The sequence below is a fragment of the Cibotium barometz genome, chromosome 17, assembly GCF_041138505.1.
Source record: "Cibotium barometz isolate CiBa-2024 chromosome 17, ASM4113850v1, whole genome shotgun sequence".
NCBI lineage: Eukaryota > Viridiplantae > Streptophyta > Polypodiopsida > Cyatheales > Cibotiaceae > Cibotium > Cibotium barometz.
Window position 1 is genome coordinate 58,298,139 of NC_141062.1, and position 17,783 is coordinate 58,315,921.

Below are 17,783 nucleotides of genomic sequence, written 5' to 3' on the forward strand. Positions count from 1 at the left end.
TGATGAAACACGAGATGCGGCTCCTCGATTTGCTCGACTTTATGTGTACGATACAGAGCATGAATTAGACAATAGACTTCATGGGATGCCCTCTTTAAATCATAATGTACAAAGGTTGCAAACAATGATGTATGGACATAATCCGTACGCCCATGCACTTCATACAATGAGAGAAATGTTGTTCTTAATTCCACATACTTTTGCAATAGTACATTGTTGATGCATATAGTAGCATGGAAGAATCTAGATTAGTATGGATATGCAATAACCAGAAAGCATTGTATGCTGAGGTCTTGTAAATATGATAAATTTAAGCGATGGGGTCAATAGAGTCTCTTCGGGCATTATTGGATGCAGGGTAGTACTGCTATTTACATATACTGGGAGCCTAGACATATGCAATTGTACAAGGATTCAATGGCTATTGTTAGGAAGATGGCTAAACCTGACCTGTTTATTACCTTTACTTGCAATCCTAAGTGAGATGAAATAACCAATGCTTTATTGCCGGGTCAAGTTGCCCAAGATCGACCTGACTTGACTACACGGGTCTTTTATGAGTGTGAGAAGCATAAGGACATGATGCACTTATTGGTGAAAAAATCAATATTTGGAAGGGTATCGGGATTTGTTTTTGTTATTAAATTTCAAAAAAGAGGCTTACCACATGCACATATATTATTGATATTGGAAAGTGGATGTAAACCGATTGAGATTGCTCACTATGATATGTTGGTATGTGCTGAACTTCTTAACAAGGTGATGTTTCATGAGTTGCACAACATAACTAGTCATTGTAATGTCCATGGACCATGTGGTGAACTAAATATGCACTCTCCTTGCCTAGTTAACGAGAGTTGCAAACATTGGCACCCTTAGAATTTTTTCGAGACTACTAGCGTTGATGACAATGGGTATCCAACTTACATGTGGCGAGACCATGGTAGTTTCATCCAGGTAAAGGATCATAGGGTGGATAGTCTATGGGTTGTTTCATATAACCCTTTTCTCTCGATGAGGTACAAAGCCTATATTAACATAGAAGTATGCTCTACCATTATAGCTGTAAAGTATTTGTATAAGTATGTATACAAAGGACATGATAGAGCTACTATACAGTTGCAAGACACACATGGGGTCATTGATGAGGTTAGTCAATATCTGAATGCACGGTACGTGTCTGCGTCAGAGGCATGTTGGTGCATATATCAATATGATTTGCACGATGAAAAGACTAATATATAAAGGTTACATGCTTATCTCCTGATGCACAATAATTGGCTATTCAATGACCAAGATGATTTGCATGATGTGATTAGTTGTGATAGAAACCAAAGAACATCTTTCACCAAATGGTTTAGAGCTAATCGTAAACGGATGCAAATAGCTTACTGTATGTTGATTTCCCTTGCAAGTGGGTGTGAAATTCGGCTCTTTGCTAATGGACTCAAAGGAAAAGGGAAAATATGATCGGACATATGTATAATATTAGTCCAAGTGCAGGTGAGCAATATACTTACGCATGCTACTCACAGTGTGCAAAGGGTGTAAATCTTTTCAGGATTTGCAAACAGTGAATAGACATTTGTATCCATGTTTTAAGACTGCATGTGAATGGACATTTGTATCCATGTTTTAAGGCTGCATGTGAAGCAAGAGGAATGCTGGAGAGTGATGAGGAGTGGTATATGTGTCTCCAAGAAGCTGCAATTCAGAATACAAGATTCCAACTGTGTAAATTATTTGTCATTATAATGGTTTTTTGTGAGCCTATATACCATGGACAACTTTGAAACAAATTCTCTACCAAACTTTTAGAAGATTTTTTCCATTCCTTATAGCAGAGAGGGTGTGCTGATGTTGGTGTTTGTTATTCTATAGAGCAAAGAATCAGGCTTTGTTGCACATGCAATACCTATTACAAAAGTATGGAAAGTGGCTAGGTGATTTTGAAGGGTTGCCTATTCGTGATAGATCAAGTGTTGCCACTGTCAACAATGGTTTATTCATGGAAGTGATGATGTTTGATTCTATTCAGCAGGTTGATTTGTTTGTTTCCATGGAAAGGAGTGATGATGTTTGATTCTATTCAGCAGGTTGATTTGTTTGTTTCCATGGAAAGGAGTCTAAATAAGTTATCAATAAAGAGCATTTGATACTATCCTTAAAGCTATTTCTTTGAACCAGGGTGGTGTTTTTTTCCTTGATGGACTAGGTGGATCAAGTAAAACATATCTTTATAATGCCTTGCTATCTCGATTGAAAGGAGAGAAACAAGTTGCTTTGGCATGTGTATCATCTAGAACAGCTGTATTGTTACTTTCAAATGGTTGTACAGCTCACTCACGTTTCAAAATCCCATTGGTGTTCAATGCTTCTAGCACATGTGGAATCAAAGCTAATAGCTCATTGGTTGAGGTGTTGAAGCTTACAAGATTAATCATTTGGGAGACGAGGCTTCAATGATGCATCGGTACGCATATGAAGCATCGGACATGACATTGAAAGACATTATGCAAAGTGATACAGTGTTTGGTGGGAAAGTTGTGCTCTTTAGTGGTGATTTCAGGCAAATCTTAGCGGTTATACCAAAGGGATCGCTTGAGGATATTATTGATGCAACATTTTGCTGGTCACATATTTGGAGATATGTGAATGTTTTAAAGCTCACCCAAAACACGTGGGTTAGACAGAGTGCTTATAATTGTACAAAACATGAATTTTTCAAATGGACATTACAAATCGGAGATGGCTCTATAGGCCATTCAAACAATGAAGGTAGAGAGTGGAATTCCACTACAAATATTGATCCATGGTAACTTTGTTTTAAGTTTAGTAGAATGGGTATACAAAGATCTTCAGGGAGTGGAAGATTATGCATGCTTCTTTAAAGACCGTGCTATTCTTGCACCATGAAATCTAGAGATTGATGAGATCAATAAACTAGCTTTGAGTGCATTGCTTGGTCTTGAAAGAGAATACCTCAATGCAGATTCGGTTGTTTCTTCCAAGAATGATGCAATATTGTATCCAATTGAGTACTTGAACAGTTTGAACTTAGGTGGTGGTTACCCTCCTCACCGCTTACTTCTAAAGATTAATGCTTCTATCATGCTGCTCCGTAATTTGGACCCTCGATGGGAACTTTGTAATGGTACAAGATTAATATGCAAGTAATTTAACTCAAAGATAATAAAAGCATAAATTATTACATGTATAAATATTGGAGAAATGGTCTTTATTCCTAGGATAACATTTATACCTACTATGCTTCAATTGTCTTTTGACATGAGAAGGAGATAATTTCCTGTAAGGTTAGCTTTTGGTATGTCAATAAATAAGTCCCAAGGACAAACATTGAGTGCATTGGGACTTTATTTGGCCACACAAGTATTCACACATGGACAATTGTAGGTTACTATGTCATGTGTTATATCATCTTATGTAGTGAAAGTGTGTGTAAAGCATATTGTGGAATACGAAAGCAACATAGAAGGTTCAAATGAAGTCTTCACAACCAATGTTGTCTACAAGGAGGTTTTGCAAAAATGACATGCAAAAGAATGTAAATGTAAATGGCAGCTTACAAATGCTAAAGACTATATTTATAGATATCTCTGTATCAATGAAGTAATCATTTGAATGGAGAATGTTTGCAAAGATGTGACATGTACAATCTATGTTTGCTTCTGGCTTGCTTTTATGTACAGTGTCATTATTTTATTTCTTGCTTGGCTCAAGCTACTGAACACACACACACACACACACATATATATAGAGACCTTAAAGTCTTATGTAAATGATTAGTATAGTGAGTATTATATCAAGGGTATATTGCTTAGGATGGATGTGGCAAGGATATCATTTTCATTTGTTTATGGTGATGGACAAGATATTGAAGGTAATTATTTTAAATGGTTGCTATAATATAGGTATTATTGTTTTCCAAAATCGATTTAATATTCATGGCTCAATTGTAGACCTTCCATTTTGGGAAGGACAAGCAACATCTCTAATTATTGAACTATTAAGAGCATCGATGTTTTACAGTATATATAAAAACTTCTTTTTTATGTAGTTTTTTGCGTTTTATTTGATAAATTTATATTGTTATTGATATATTCTTTTTGTAACAGGGAATATCTTTAATTTTTAGAACCTAGATTATTGCTAGGTTTGTATGGTCGAGACACTTACAAAACGAGAGCTTTGGGCTTCTTGAAATTTATAATCTAAGATTGTGAAAGATTACGGATCAACTTAATGTACATGTAATGTTTTTGGACTATGAAAAGCCCGATAAGTTAGTTTTTCGGTGCATAGGCATTGGATATTACAGAATTTTTTGATTTGCTGTCTACAAGCCTGTTCAAACGCCATTCGCCTCAAATATTGATCCACTAAATGAGTTTTGTAAGGTTTTATCCTTATCCTTCTTTTTTTCTTCAAAAATTATATATTCAATAGCTAATGTTTTTATCTTGAATATATTTTGCTAGATGGAGGTGAGGAAGGAGTATAGGATTCCAAGGAGAGATAATCCAGTTGCCCGAAGATTGTTTTAAAGTTGTGTTTAGGTGTGTTAAGATTATCAATATTTTATTGGGTTAGAATGCTAGATGTATATTTATATGCCAAGTTTGGTGCTTTAGGAGCTTCTACATGGATATATATGGCAAGCATGGTGTGTTTATATATAGGTTGGCAAGTTGAGGACCATAAGGCCCATCATGGGCTTTTAATATAAGGCTTATCTCTACTCACTCTCCAAGGACAAGTGTTTATATATATATATATATATAGAATTGGCTGGAATTAGAAAATGCAACACAACATACACACCCATACGTGCCATCGCTTGCGCAATGATGAGGGCTTGAATCCGTAACCTTGGGACTCTTGGGCAACAACCTCTCTCCATTGTACTAATTGACAGTCGACAAGAACGAGCCTTTAGTTTTTAGACATGCAAGATTACTCTTGCCCATCATGGACAGGTCATGCCACTAGTCATACCAATATTTTATACTAAACAAAGCAAATAACATACTTTCGTTCAAAAACACGTTGCTGCATAAAAGGAGCAAGAATATATATATTCAAGCTTTGGAAAAAAAAAACGCAACAGGGGTGTAGAGTTGATTGCATCTCTTTTTCTCTCGCTTTTCATTCTCTTCCAACAAAGACCATGGGTCGGTGCCCTAACCACAAGAACAGCAAGAAGAAAGGCTTGTCGCACAAGTCGGCGCGACGAGCCAAGTTCCTCGCCAAAGATATCCTTCCTTTGTAGGGTTTCTTAGCAAAATGTCGAACATGCGTGCCGTGTTTTGATCTCGCCTTAACTTTGAAAGGTAACAACTTTAACACGTGACGATGTGATCTACAAGGAGCTTTCGGTTGGCGCCAAGCCCCTGGCCCGGGATGAAGAGTTGCCAGGCATGGGCCAATTCTACTGCCTACACTGTGAGTAAGTATCCTTTCCATCTTCTGTCACCGACTAAGGCAGAGCTTGCTTTTGTACCCCCTGAAGAGCTTGATCTGCATGCAGCCGTTACTTCGCTTCATCTGCTGTGAGGGAGGACCATTTCAAGACCAAACGCCATAAGAAAAGGTACATACTCTTGTGGGTTGACTACCATGAGTATATAACATGCACGTTCTGAATTTGGGCATGTTCTAGGATTCATCTAGGTATATAATTCAGCTGTATTAGCGGACATGCAGATTTCACAATGCAGATTTCACATTGTGAAGTTTTTGTCTGAGTTGCGGCCAATTGATATTGTGCTAATTCTTTCTATCTTTAGCAGTGCATTTGCCCTATCAACTACTTATTTGTTGTACTAATTCTTTCTATTTGCTACTTCCCTTAGTGCTAGGCTTCATTATGGTTGAGTCTGCCTTGCATCTTCGGAGGTTTGACAGAAACTCAGTACGAAGGCCTTTGTGTGAATATATGCTCGTGTGTGTGTGTGTGTGTGTGTCTGTGGAGTATGTGTGTGTGAGAGCATATCTTGATACAGAGTTATACACCCACTATTGGGCACTGATGACGTTAGTGGGGATGTCGTAGTATCTAGTCCATACAATGCATAATGGAGTTGATAGTTATATAGTCTTGTGGGTTGACTACCATGAGTATATAACATGCACGTTCCTAAAAGGTGAATTTGGGCATGTTCCTGGATTCATCTAGGTATTGTCAAAATACGCAGCGGAAATGATAACCAAATTTGAGACCACAAGAGCAAGTAGAGTGCAGAAAATAGACAGCACAAGAGGAGGAGAGAGATAGGTGTATAACTCTTCTCTATACACAAGATCCTGAGAAAAACTGAATGAATATAATGTGGGGACTATGGGGCCTTTTTATATGGCCCCATGAGTGCAGTCGGCAAGCGCATCATGGAAAAAATGGAAAAAAATATGGGAGTGAGGAAAAATGATAAAACACCTATACAGAGCGGGCACACCATAATAGAGGCCTTGGTGTTTGATAAAGACAGGAGATGACTTCTAACACCTCCTCTTAGCTCCTGGCTGTGAAATCAACCCAAGGGAGCTGGAGTGCCGCCTGAGGGTAGCCTGAGGTAGAGACTTCGTGAAGAGGTCCGCCGCATTGTCCTCCGTTGAACAATAAAGTAGCAAGATATCACCAGCCAAGATCTTCTCACGTACAAAGTGATACTGTATCTCTATGTGCTTGGTCCGGGCATGGAAGACCGGGTTTCGAGCAATAGCTATACAACTCTGGTTATGGCACTGGATGACTGTGGGCTCCTTCTGTGGAAACCCAATCTCGCCTAGCAGCCTCCGCAACCACACAACCTCGCAAGCAGCCCGGTACTCTGTCTCTGTCAAAGATAGGGCAATAGTTGGCTGTCTCTTAATGCTCCAAGAAACTGCTCCTGAGCCGAGGGTAAAACTGTATCCTGAAGTAGATCTCCTCATGTCTGGATATTCTCCCTAATCTGAGTCACTCCAACCTTGGAGTCTGACTCCGTCCCCTCCTGTGTAAAAGAGTCCTAGATCCTTCGTACTCTGCAGATACCGCAAGATCTGCAATCCTGCGTCCCAATGAGACTTCAATGGCGTCTGCATAAAAGAGCTCAACAGCCCCACGGAGAAGCTCAAGTCCAATCTGCTGTTCAGCAACCAGATCAATGAACCTACCAACTTCCGATACTGCGAGGCATCAACTGGCTCACAAGGATCATTAATGGTTAACTTTGTGTTTGGGTCCATCGGCGAAGTAATAGGCTTGCAGTTCTGCATCCCAAAGGCCTCAAGCAACTCATGAACATACCACTGCTGAGAGACCAAAAACCCCCTCTGGGTCTGCAAGATCTCCAATCCCAACAAGAAGAAGTGGAGTAAGCCTAAGTCGGTCATCTCAAACTCCTTTCACAAGGCAGCCTTTGTCACACCAATGTGCTCCACATGACCGCCGGTGAGAATGAGATCATCCACATAAAGGATGATAATCGTAACCATGCCGCGTTCCCGAAAGAGATACAGGTTAGGATCTGCAACCGATCTCTGAAATCCAGTCCGAACAAAGAAGGAATCAATCTCCTGATTCCAAGTCCTGGGAGCCTGTTTAAGACCATACAAGGCCTTACGTAACCTGTAAACCATCCCTTCTGATCCTGGAACAACAAAGCCTGGAGGCTGCTCAACATACACCTCCTCCTGTAGGTCACCATTAAGGAATGCAGATTTTACATCCATTTTATACACGGGCCACCTCTGAGAAGAAGCAAGGGCAAGAACGGTCCGAATCGTGGACATCCGTGCTGTCGGTGCAAAGGTATCCTCGTAGTCGATGCCTGGCCGCTAAGCATAACCTTTAGCCACAAGTTTGGCTTTGTGTTTGTCCACCGACCCATTTGACGCATATTTGGTCTTAAAGATCCATTTGACACCAATGATTGAACGTTTCGACGAGCTCGGTACCAACTCCCATGTGTTGTTCTTCTCGATGGCATCAAGTTCCACCCGCATGGCTTTCCTCCAAGTATCCTGTGAGAGGGCTTCCTTAACGGAAGTGGGCTCCTTGTCCCTCATAATACGAGACATCAGAGCATAGTTTACCTGAAGAAGCTCCGCTGTATTGCTTTTGTCTCGGACTCTGTGTGATCTTCGAGGGCCGTCCTTTGTGGTCCACTCGGAGGGCCTTTGTGGTCCACTCGGAGGGTAACTCCGTGACACCCCCGAAGGGTGTCTAACAACCACCTGGGTACTTGAACAGATTGAGGAGTCTCCGGCCGTTGCGGGGGTTCCACTCTAGCTCTGCAGGCTCAACCTCCTGAACTGATTGAGGTTGATCAACTGGAGAAATGGTCTGGGAATCATCATCAGACTCTTATGGATCTCCAAGAAGTGGCGGTTTCTCGACAGTGGATACTGGAACATGCTCATCAAAGACCACATCTCGGCTGACAACAATCTTGTTCATGTCTGGATCATACAATCTGTATCTCTTGGAAAGAGAATTATACCCCACAAATATAAGCTTGCGGGACTTGGAGTCAAGCTTCCCCCTCTGCTTCTTCGGAATATGAACATACGCATCACTCCCAAAAACACGGAAGTGCGAGACATCAGGTTTCCTGCCAAAGTATGCAAACGGAGCCATGTTAGGTACTTAAGTCGTCGGAGATCGGTTGAGGGTATGGACAGCCGTTGCCACAACCTCTCCCCAAAGTGGACGAGGAAGATCACGATACTCCAGCATGGTCCTCGCCATCTCCACCACAGTCCTGTTTTTGCGTTCTACAACTCCATTCTCTGAAGGCGATCTTGTATTGGCCAGCTCCCTCTTGATGCCATGATCTGCACAAAATCTGAGAAATACAGTTGAGGAGAATTCACCCCCTTTGTCGGCCCTGAGAGTCTTTACCTGCAATCCAGACTCTTTCTTCACCATCACGTGCCAATCTTTGAACTGTGCAAAAGCTTGGTCCTTCTGTGAAAGAAAATAGACCCACGTGAATATGGTACAGTCATCAACAAGCAGCATAAAGTAGAGAGATCCTCCCAATGATGGTGTTTGCTGAGGTCCACACAAGTCAGTGTGAATCAACTCCAACGGTTTCGAAGCCCGCCTGGTAGCCTGCTTCGGAAAGGATTCCCTGTGCTGCTTCCCACGAATGCAAGAACTGCAACGTCCTTGCCTACTGCCAACATCTGGCAAGCCAACCACCATCTTGTCTCGGAAAGCTCGCCGCAGTGCGTCCACATTTAAGTGGCCAAAACGAAAGTGCCACAAATCTCCGACCTGAGAACCTGTCAACGAGGAGAGTGCAGAGAGTTTGTAGATACCATTCTCCACACCGCCTTCCCAAACAACCTGGCCAGTCTCACGGTCCCGTAGAGCAACTAAATGCTCCTCAAATTCCACCTGAAAGCCAGTCTTGCATACTTCATGCACTGACAGAAGATGAAAACCCAAAGCAGGGACATAAAGAACACGGGAAGCATGCTTGTTCCCCTTGCCGTCGGGAATAATCTCCATCTGGCCCTCATTGTGTATCGGAATAGTGGAGTTGTCGCCCAATAAAGATGCGACCTGACTGCCGTTACAGATCCAAAAAGATGTCACGGGACGGACTCATGTGCCTGGAAGCACCACCGTCAAGAATCCATTCTCGGGTATCCTTCGCGGTGAAGCCAACTGCCTCCTCGCTCGAAGACGATGAAGCATCGGAGTCCATCATCTCTAAGTGCACAAATGCAGGAGTCCTTGCAGCTGAGGCTGAAGAATCAGCACTCTTTCCAGTCCGCTTAGGACACTTCCTCCAATAGTGGCCTTTCTTGCCACAATCATTGCAAGATCGTTCGGCCTTCAGTTTCTCTCGTTCTGAGTCAGGCTTCTTCTCAGAAGACTTCTCTGGTGAAGCCTTCCCTTTGCCCTTGTTGTTGTTCCGGCCTTTCGATCGTTGGCCAGTTAAGGCCTTCGAACCTCCGCTGTGAGGAGGGTTCGTGAAACGTTCCTCCTGGTCTAAGACCATGGGCACAAGCTCCTCCTAGGTAATGGTGCTGAGCCTGCCACTCGTAATCAAAGAGGAGTAGAAAGCAAAATACTGAGCACGTGAAACTCGCGGCGGGTGCCCGGGAGACTAGGGCCTTTGACACACTTGTTGATACCATCAATGCATGTTAAAACACTTAAACATGGCCACAACCTTAACACATATCCATCATCACTTTGCATAAAACATAAAGCTGGACAAAACATCCACAAATGCTGAAAATGGAGCTTGCACGTGTAGACACCGCATAGAGGCCGGAATGGGCCGACCCCCCCCTTGGAGTATTTTATTACCCAAGGAGAATAATATCATGTATAAGCTTTGAGGGCCTTACTCTCCCCACGGGAGATGCCGGATTATCCGTATACAAATGCCATAACACAGCCCAACACAAGGCTACCAAGCCGAAACATAGGCTGTAGAAATGCCGAGCCAACAATATAATCCATATACCTCCGTGTGGGTACTGATTCTTCTCCAAAAACCACAGGTCTTCATGCAATAGAGCTAGTACAGCAAGTACAACTCTCCATTCAGTCGGTACAGCAGGTACAATGGCTGGTACATCCGGTATGGTGACTGGTACAGCAGGTATAGCAAGTACAAATGCTGGTACCGTAGGTACAATGACTAGTACAAACGGTACAGTGGCTGGTACAACAGGTACAACAAGTACAAAAGCTGGTACAGTCGGTACAATGGGTGGTATAGCAAGTACAGAAGCTGGTACAGCCAGTACAAGGGTTGGTACAGAAGGTACAGTGGCTGGTACAGCCGGTACGGGTGGCTGGTACAGTAGGTACAGCAAGTACAAAAGCTGGTACAGCCGGTACGGGTGGTTGGTACAGTAGGTACAGCAAGTACAAAAGTTGGTACAGCCGGTACAATGGGTGGTATAGCAATTAAAGAAGCTGGTACAGCCAGTACAAGGGCTGGTACAACAGGTACAGCAAGTACAAATGTAGGTACAACAAGTACAATGGCTAGAAATCATAATAAATGATTAAATACCCTTGCCTTCAGTATTTCTTCGCGATGGAAGCCTCCAAAACAGTCCCCAACAGCCGGTATTCTTCATGGGCAGCCTTCAAGAGAGAGAAAGAGAGTAGCCATCATTAGGGCAGCCTTCAATGGTGGTAGAGGCTAGTGTGCAGCAAGAGAGCCTCCATTAATAAAGAGAGAGGGCTCCAATTTATAGATTTGGGCCTCCCATGAGCTAAAATGGCAAGAGAAGGCTACGATGACAAGTGGAGAGCCACACAATAGCTGAAGTGACAAGTGTGAGGCCACTTGTCTCACTTTGATCCACTCTCTAACAAATGTTAGGCCACTTGTCTCACTTTGGTCCACCTCCTTGCCACATGTCCCAATCTAAGAGATGGGTCCTTCCATAAACTTTATCTCTAAAAATATCCCAACTGGTAGACATTCTGCCATAGGCACTTTGCCAACTCTTGGTATCTGCTCAATTCCAGATGTAATGACGCGAACAGAATTTCCATTGGAGTCGGGCCAAAAATAGCAACTCTCCTAAATTTTAGGAGTGTGGTCCTTTGTATTCTAGGATAATCCCCCATTCCCAAAGCTTGTACTTTCCAAATAATTAAACATCCTGGAGTCCACCAGACCCCTTTCAGACTGGGAAATGTCCAGGCTGGTGACATCCTCCCCAGCTTCTTAAAAGTTGTCCGCAACTTTAAGCTTCAAGCCATATATTCAAGATATAATCATGTCCCATCGATTGGGCGAGACGAGACAGTCTCAAAAATCCAATATAACTGAAGAATCCATGTCCCAAAGAAATGGGCGAGACTAAATAAGTCTCCATAATACCAATATCAAAATCATGTCCCAAGATAAATGGGCGAGACAAAAAATAGTCCCAGAAGTCCAGATATCATATACATGTCCCGAGTAAATGGGCGAGACAAATCAGTCCCATAATTCCAGATATCATAATCCCTGTCCCAAGATAAATGGGCGAGACAAAACAGTCCCATAAGTCCAGATATCATAATCCATGTCCCAAGGAAATGGGCGAGACAAAATAAGTCTCCTGCCAATAAAACATCGGTCCACATGACCCTTCGCTTCCAAGGAAGTCTATGCTCTGATACCAATGTAACTCGCGGCGGGTGCCCGGGGGACTAGGGCCTTTGACACACTTGTTGATACCATCGATGCATGTTAAAACACTTAAACATGGAGGTACAGTGGTTGGTACAGCCGGTACGGTGACTGATACAGCAGGTACAACAAGTACAAATGCTGGTACAGTAGGTACAATGACTAGTACAAAAGGTATAGTGGTTGGTACAGTAGGTACAACAAGTACAAAAGCTGGTACAGTTGGTACAATGGGTGGTACAACAAGTACAGAAGCTGGTACAGCTAGTACAAAGGATTGGTGCAGTAGGTACAGTGGCTGGTACAGCCGGTACGGTGGTTGGTATAGTAGGTATAGCAAGTACAAAAGCTGGTACAGCTGGTACAATGGGTGGTATAGCAAGTAAAGAAGCTGGTACAGCCAGTACAAGGGCTGGTACAACAGGTACAACAAGTACAAATGCTGGTACAAGTAGTACAATGGTTGGAAATCATAATAAATGATTAAATACCCTTGCCTTCAGTATTTCTTCGCGATGGAAGCCTCCAAAACAGTCCCCAACAGCCGGTATTCTTCATGGGCAGCCTTCAAGAGAGAGAAAGAGAGTAGCCATCATTAGGGCAGCCTTCAACGGTGGTAGAGGCTAGTGTGCAGCAAGAGAGCCTCCATTAATGAAGAGAGAGGGCTCCAATTTATAGATTTGGGCCTCCCATGAGCTAAAATGGCAAGAGAAGGCTACGATGACAAGTGGAGAGCCACACAATAGCTGAAGTGACAAGTGTGAGGCCACTTGTCTCACTTTGATCCACTTTCTAACAAATGTTAGGCCACTTGTCTCACTTTGGTCCACCTCCTTGCCACATGTCCCAATCTAAGAGATGGGTCCTTCCATAAACTTTATCTCTAAAAATATCCCAACTGGTAGACATTTTGCCATACGCACTTTGCCAACTCTTGGTATCTGCTCAATTCCAGATGTAATGACGCGAACAGAATTTCCATCGGAGTCGGGCGAAAAATAGCAACTCTCCTAAATTTTAGGAGTGTGGTCCTTTGTATTCTAGGATAATCACCCATTCCCAAAGCTTGTACTTTTCAAATAATTAAACATCCTGGAGTCCACCAGACCCCTTTCAGACTAGGAAATGTCCAGGCTGGTGACATCCTCCCCAGCTTCTTAAAAGTTGTCCGCAACTTTAAGCTTCAAGCCATATATTCAAGATATAATCATGTCCCATCGATTGGGCGAGACGAGACAGTCTCAAAAATCCAATATAACTGAAGAATCCATGTCCCAAAGAAATGGGCGAGACTAAATAAGTCTCCATAATACCAATATCAAAATCATGTCCCAAGATAAATGGGCGAGACAAAAAACAGTCCCAAAAGTCAAGATATCATAATCATGTCCCAAGTAAATGGGCGAGACAAATCAGTCCCATAATTCCAGATATCATAATCCATGTACCAAGATAAATGGGCGAGACAAAATAAGTCTCATGCCAATAAGACATCGGTCCACATGACCCTGGGCATAGACATAAGTCCCGTCATGTCCACTTTACCACTTGCACTCTGTGTTGGTACTCTGACCACACACCTTGGGTGAGAGGTGGGCTCAAGTAAGATAAAATAATCACTCGTAGGCATAGATAACTTGGTGTTCCATAAGCATTTCTGCTACACATAGTTTATAGGCATTTCGGCCACCAATAGTTTGTAGGCATTTCGGCCACCAACTCACACTACCCTCTCAAGTGCCCATGTTCCCTTCCATCTGCTCTCTATTGTTCCACCCACACATGGTAGAAACAATCTTCAAGAGAGCACGTAGGACAAGAGAACACTACACAGGGTATGTTGTGCTTGTCACTACCCTTTGAAGTGCCCATGTTCCCTTCCATCTGCTCTCTATTGTTCCACCCTCACATGGTAGAAACAATCTTCAAGAGAGCATGTAGGACAAGAGAACACTACAGAGGGTATGTCAATCATGAGTTTCATAAGTCCAATGCATCCCAAATAAAGGGAGCCAAAAAGAATAATCCATCCCAGTAAAAGGGAGCCATAAACATAATCCATAAACCTGAGGATGGATCCAAATCCCTTGGAGTAGAGGTGGACTTTGTCCACAAAAGCATCATATCCATGAGATATCCAAAGATTTCTTCTCTATAAACTCGGACAAATTCGTCCATAGAAATTGCTTGTGAAGTCCAATATCTATATAAATGTCGTCCAAGAAAGAAATCTCCATGGATATAATCCATCCCAATAAAGAGAGCCATGAAAAGAATTCATCCCATTAAAGGGAGCCATAAACAATGTTTCCCTGAAACCATCTCAAGTTAAACAACAACACCTTTCTCCTTGCATAGCTATACAAGGGTTAGTGAACATCAAAAACACTTCATAGTAAATAGCCAAAGCACCAACTTTGCAAACTCAAAGTATACTTAGCTTTTCTTTGCCAGGTTGGTCACGAAGGCAAAAGAAATATCTCGTCACCATATCCTTAAGATATCCTGAGATATATCTCCATATAGCTTGCCTGTAAGCTTGATAATATAATCCACAATATCCATATGGAAAGAGTGCTAAACGTGTGCACACAAAGTCAACTCCATACTTCCAAGATAAATTTTGTGAATTCATAAATCCTTAGACCAAGCTGTCTATTGCTCATGCTCTTGCTTCATAGGCTCTGAAGTGGCTGGCCATGCTTAATAACAATGATGGTAAGTGTGGTCCCCACTTGAGATCTTTTCTCTTCCTTATTGACAGAAGGAAACCTCCGCTTCCAAGGAAGTCTATGCTCTGATACCAATGAAACTCGCGGCGGGTGCCCGGGGGACTAGGGCCTTTGACACATTTGTTGATACCATCAATGCATGTTAAAACACTTAAACATGGCCACAACCTTAACACATATCCTTCATCACTTTGCATAAAACATAAAGCTGGACAAAACATCCATAAATGCTGAAAATGGAGCTTGCACGTGTGACACCGCATAGAGGCCGGAATGGGCCGACCCCCCACTTGGAGTATTTTATTACCCAAGGAGAATAATATCATGTACAAGCTTTGAGAGCCTTACTCTCCCCACGGGAGATGCTGGATTATCCCTATACAAATGCCATAACACAGCCCAACACAAGGCTACCAAGCCGGAACATAGGCTGTAGAAATGCCGAGCCAACGATATAATTCATATACCTCCGTGTGAATACTGATTCTTCCCCAAAAACCACGGGTCTTCATGCAATAGAGCTAGTACAGCAAGTACAACTCTCCATTCAGCCGGTACAGCAGGTACAGTGGCTGGTACAGCAGGTATGGTGATTGGTACAGCCGGTACGGTGACTTGTACAGCAGGTACAGCAAGTACAAATGCTGGTACAGTAGGTACAATGACTAGTACAAAAGGTACAGTGGCTGGTACAGCAGGTACAACACGTACAAAAGGTGGTACAGCCGGTACAATGGGCGGTACAGTAAGTACAGAAGCTGGTACAGCCAGTACAAGGGCTGGTACAGCCGGTACGGTGGCTGGTACAGTAGGTACAACAAGTACAAAAGCTGGTACAACCGGTACAATGGGTGGTATAGCAAGTAAAGAAGCTGGTACAGCCAGTACAAGTGCTGGTACAACAGGTACAGCAAGTATAAATGCTGGTACAACAAGTACAATGGCTAGAAATCATAATAAATGATTAAATACCCTTGCCTTCAGTATTTCTTCGTGATGGAAGCCTCCAAAACAGTCCCCAACAGCCGGTATTCTTCATGGGCAGCCTTCAAGAGAGAGAAAGAGAGTAGCCATCATTAGGGCAGCCTTCAACGGTGGTAGAGGCTAGTGTGCAGCAAGCGAGCCTCCATTAATGAAGAGAGAGGGCTCCAATTTATAGATTTGGGCCTCCCATGAGCTAAAATGGCAAGAGCAGGCTACGATGACAAGCGGAGAGCCACACAATAGCTGAAGTGACAAGTGTGAGGCCACTTGTCTCACTTTGATCCACTTTCTAACAAATGTTAGGCCACTTGTCTCACTTTGGTCCACCTCCTTGCCACATGTCCCAATCTAAGAGATGGGTCCTTTCATAAACTTTCTCTAAAAATATCCCAACTGGTAGACATTTTGCCATAGGCACTTTGCCAACTCTTGGTATCTGCTCAATTCCAGATGTAATGACGCGAACAAAATTTCCATCGGAGTCGGGCCAAAAATAGCAACTCTCCTAAATTTTAGGAGTGTGGTCCTTTGTATTCTAGGATAATCCCCCATTCCCAAAGCTTGTACTTTCCAAATAATTAAACATCCTGGAGTCCACCAGATCCCTTTCAGACTGGGAAATGTCTAGGCTGGTGACATCCTTCCCAGCTTCTTAAAAGTTGTACGCAACTTTAAGCTTCAAGCCATATATTCAAGATATAATCATGTCCCATCGATTGGGCGAGACGAGACAGTCTCAAAAATCCAATATAACTGAAGAATCCATGTCCCAAAGAAATGGGCGAGACTAAATAAGTCTCCATAATACCAATATCAAAATCATGTCCCAAGATAAATGGGCGAGACAAAAAACAATCCCAGAAGTCCAGATATCATAATCATGTCCCAAGTAAATGGGCGAGACAAATCAGTCCCATAATTCCAGATATCATAATCCATGTCCCAAGATAAATGGGCGAGACAAAACAGTCCCATAAGTCCAGATATCATAATCCATGTCCCAAGTAAATGGGCGAGACAAAATAAGTCTCTTGCCAATAAGACATCGGTCCACATGACCCTGGGCATAGACATAAGTCCCGTCATGTCCACTTTACCACTTGCACTCCGTGTTGGTACTCTGACCACACACCTTGGGTGAGAGGTGGGCTCAAGTAAGATAAAACAATCACTCGCAGGGATAGATAACCTGGTGTTCCATAAGCATTTCTGTTACACATAGTTTATAGGCATTTCGGCCACCAATAGTTTGTAGGCATTTCGGCCACCAACTCACACTACCCTCTCAAGTGCCCATGTTCTCTTCCATCTGCTCTCTATTGTTCCACCCACACATGGTAGAAACAATCTTCAAGAGAGCACGTAGGACAAGAGAACACTACACAGGGTATGTTGTGCTTGTCACTACCCTTTGAAGTGCCCATGTTTCCTTCCATCTGCTCTCTATTGTTCCACCCTTACATGGTAGAAACAATCTTCAAGAGAGCACGTAGGACAAGAGAACACTACAGAGGGTATGTCAATCATGAGTTTCATAAGTCCAATGCATCCCAAATAAAGGGAGCCAAAAAGAATAATCCATCCCAGTAAAAGGGAGCCATAAACATAATGCATAAACCTGAGGATGGATCCAAATCCCTTGGAGTAGAGGTGAACTTTATCCACAAAAGCATCATATCCATGAGATATCCAAAGATTTCTTCTCTATAAACTCGAACAGATTCGTCCATAGAAATTGCTTGTGAAGTCCAATATCTATATAAATCTCGTCCAAGAAAGAAATCTCCATGGATATAATCCATCCCAATAAAGGGAGCCATGAAAAGAATTCATTCCATTAAAGGGAGCCATAAACAATGTTACCATGAAACCATCTCAAGGCAAACAACAACACCTTTCTCCTTGC

General features: G+C 42.6%; 1 protein-coding gene across 1 annotated transcript in view; it reads left to right on the forward strand.

Moving 5' to 3' along the window:
• Positions 1-5,116: 5,116 nt before the first annotated feature.
• Positions 5,117-17,783, forward strand: part of LOC147630228 (zinc finger (C2H2 type) family protein) — a 61,079-nt gene continuing 48,412 nt past the window's right edge. The window contains exons 1-3 of the mRNA XM_086811873.1: positions 5,117-5,273; positions 5,368-5,467; positions 5,549-5,611. Of these exons, the coding sequence (XP_086667999.1) occupies positions 5,189-5,273; positions 5,368-5,467; positions 5,549-5,611 (248 nt within the window). The 5' untranslated portion in view covers positions 5,117-5,188. The remainder of the gene's footprint in view (positions 5,274-5,367; positions 5,468-5,548; positions 5,612-17,783) is intronic.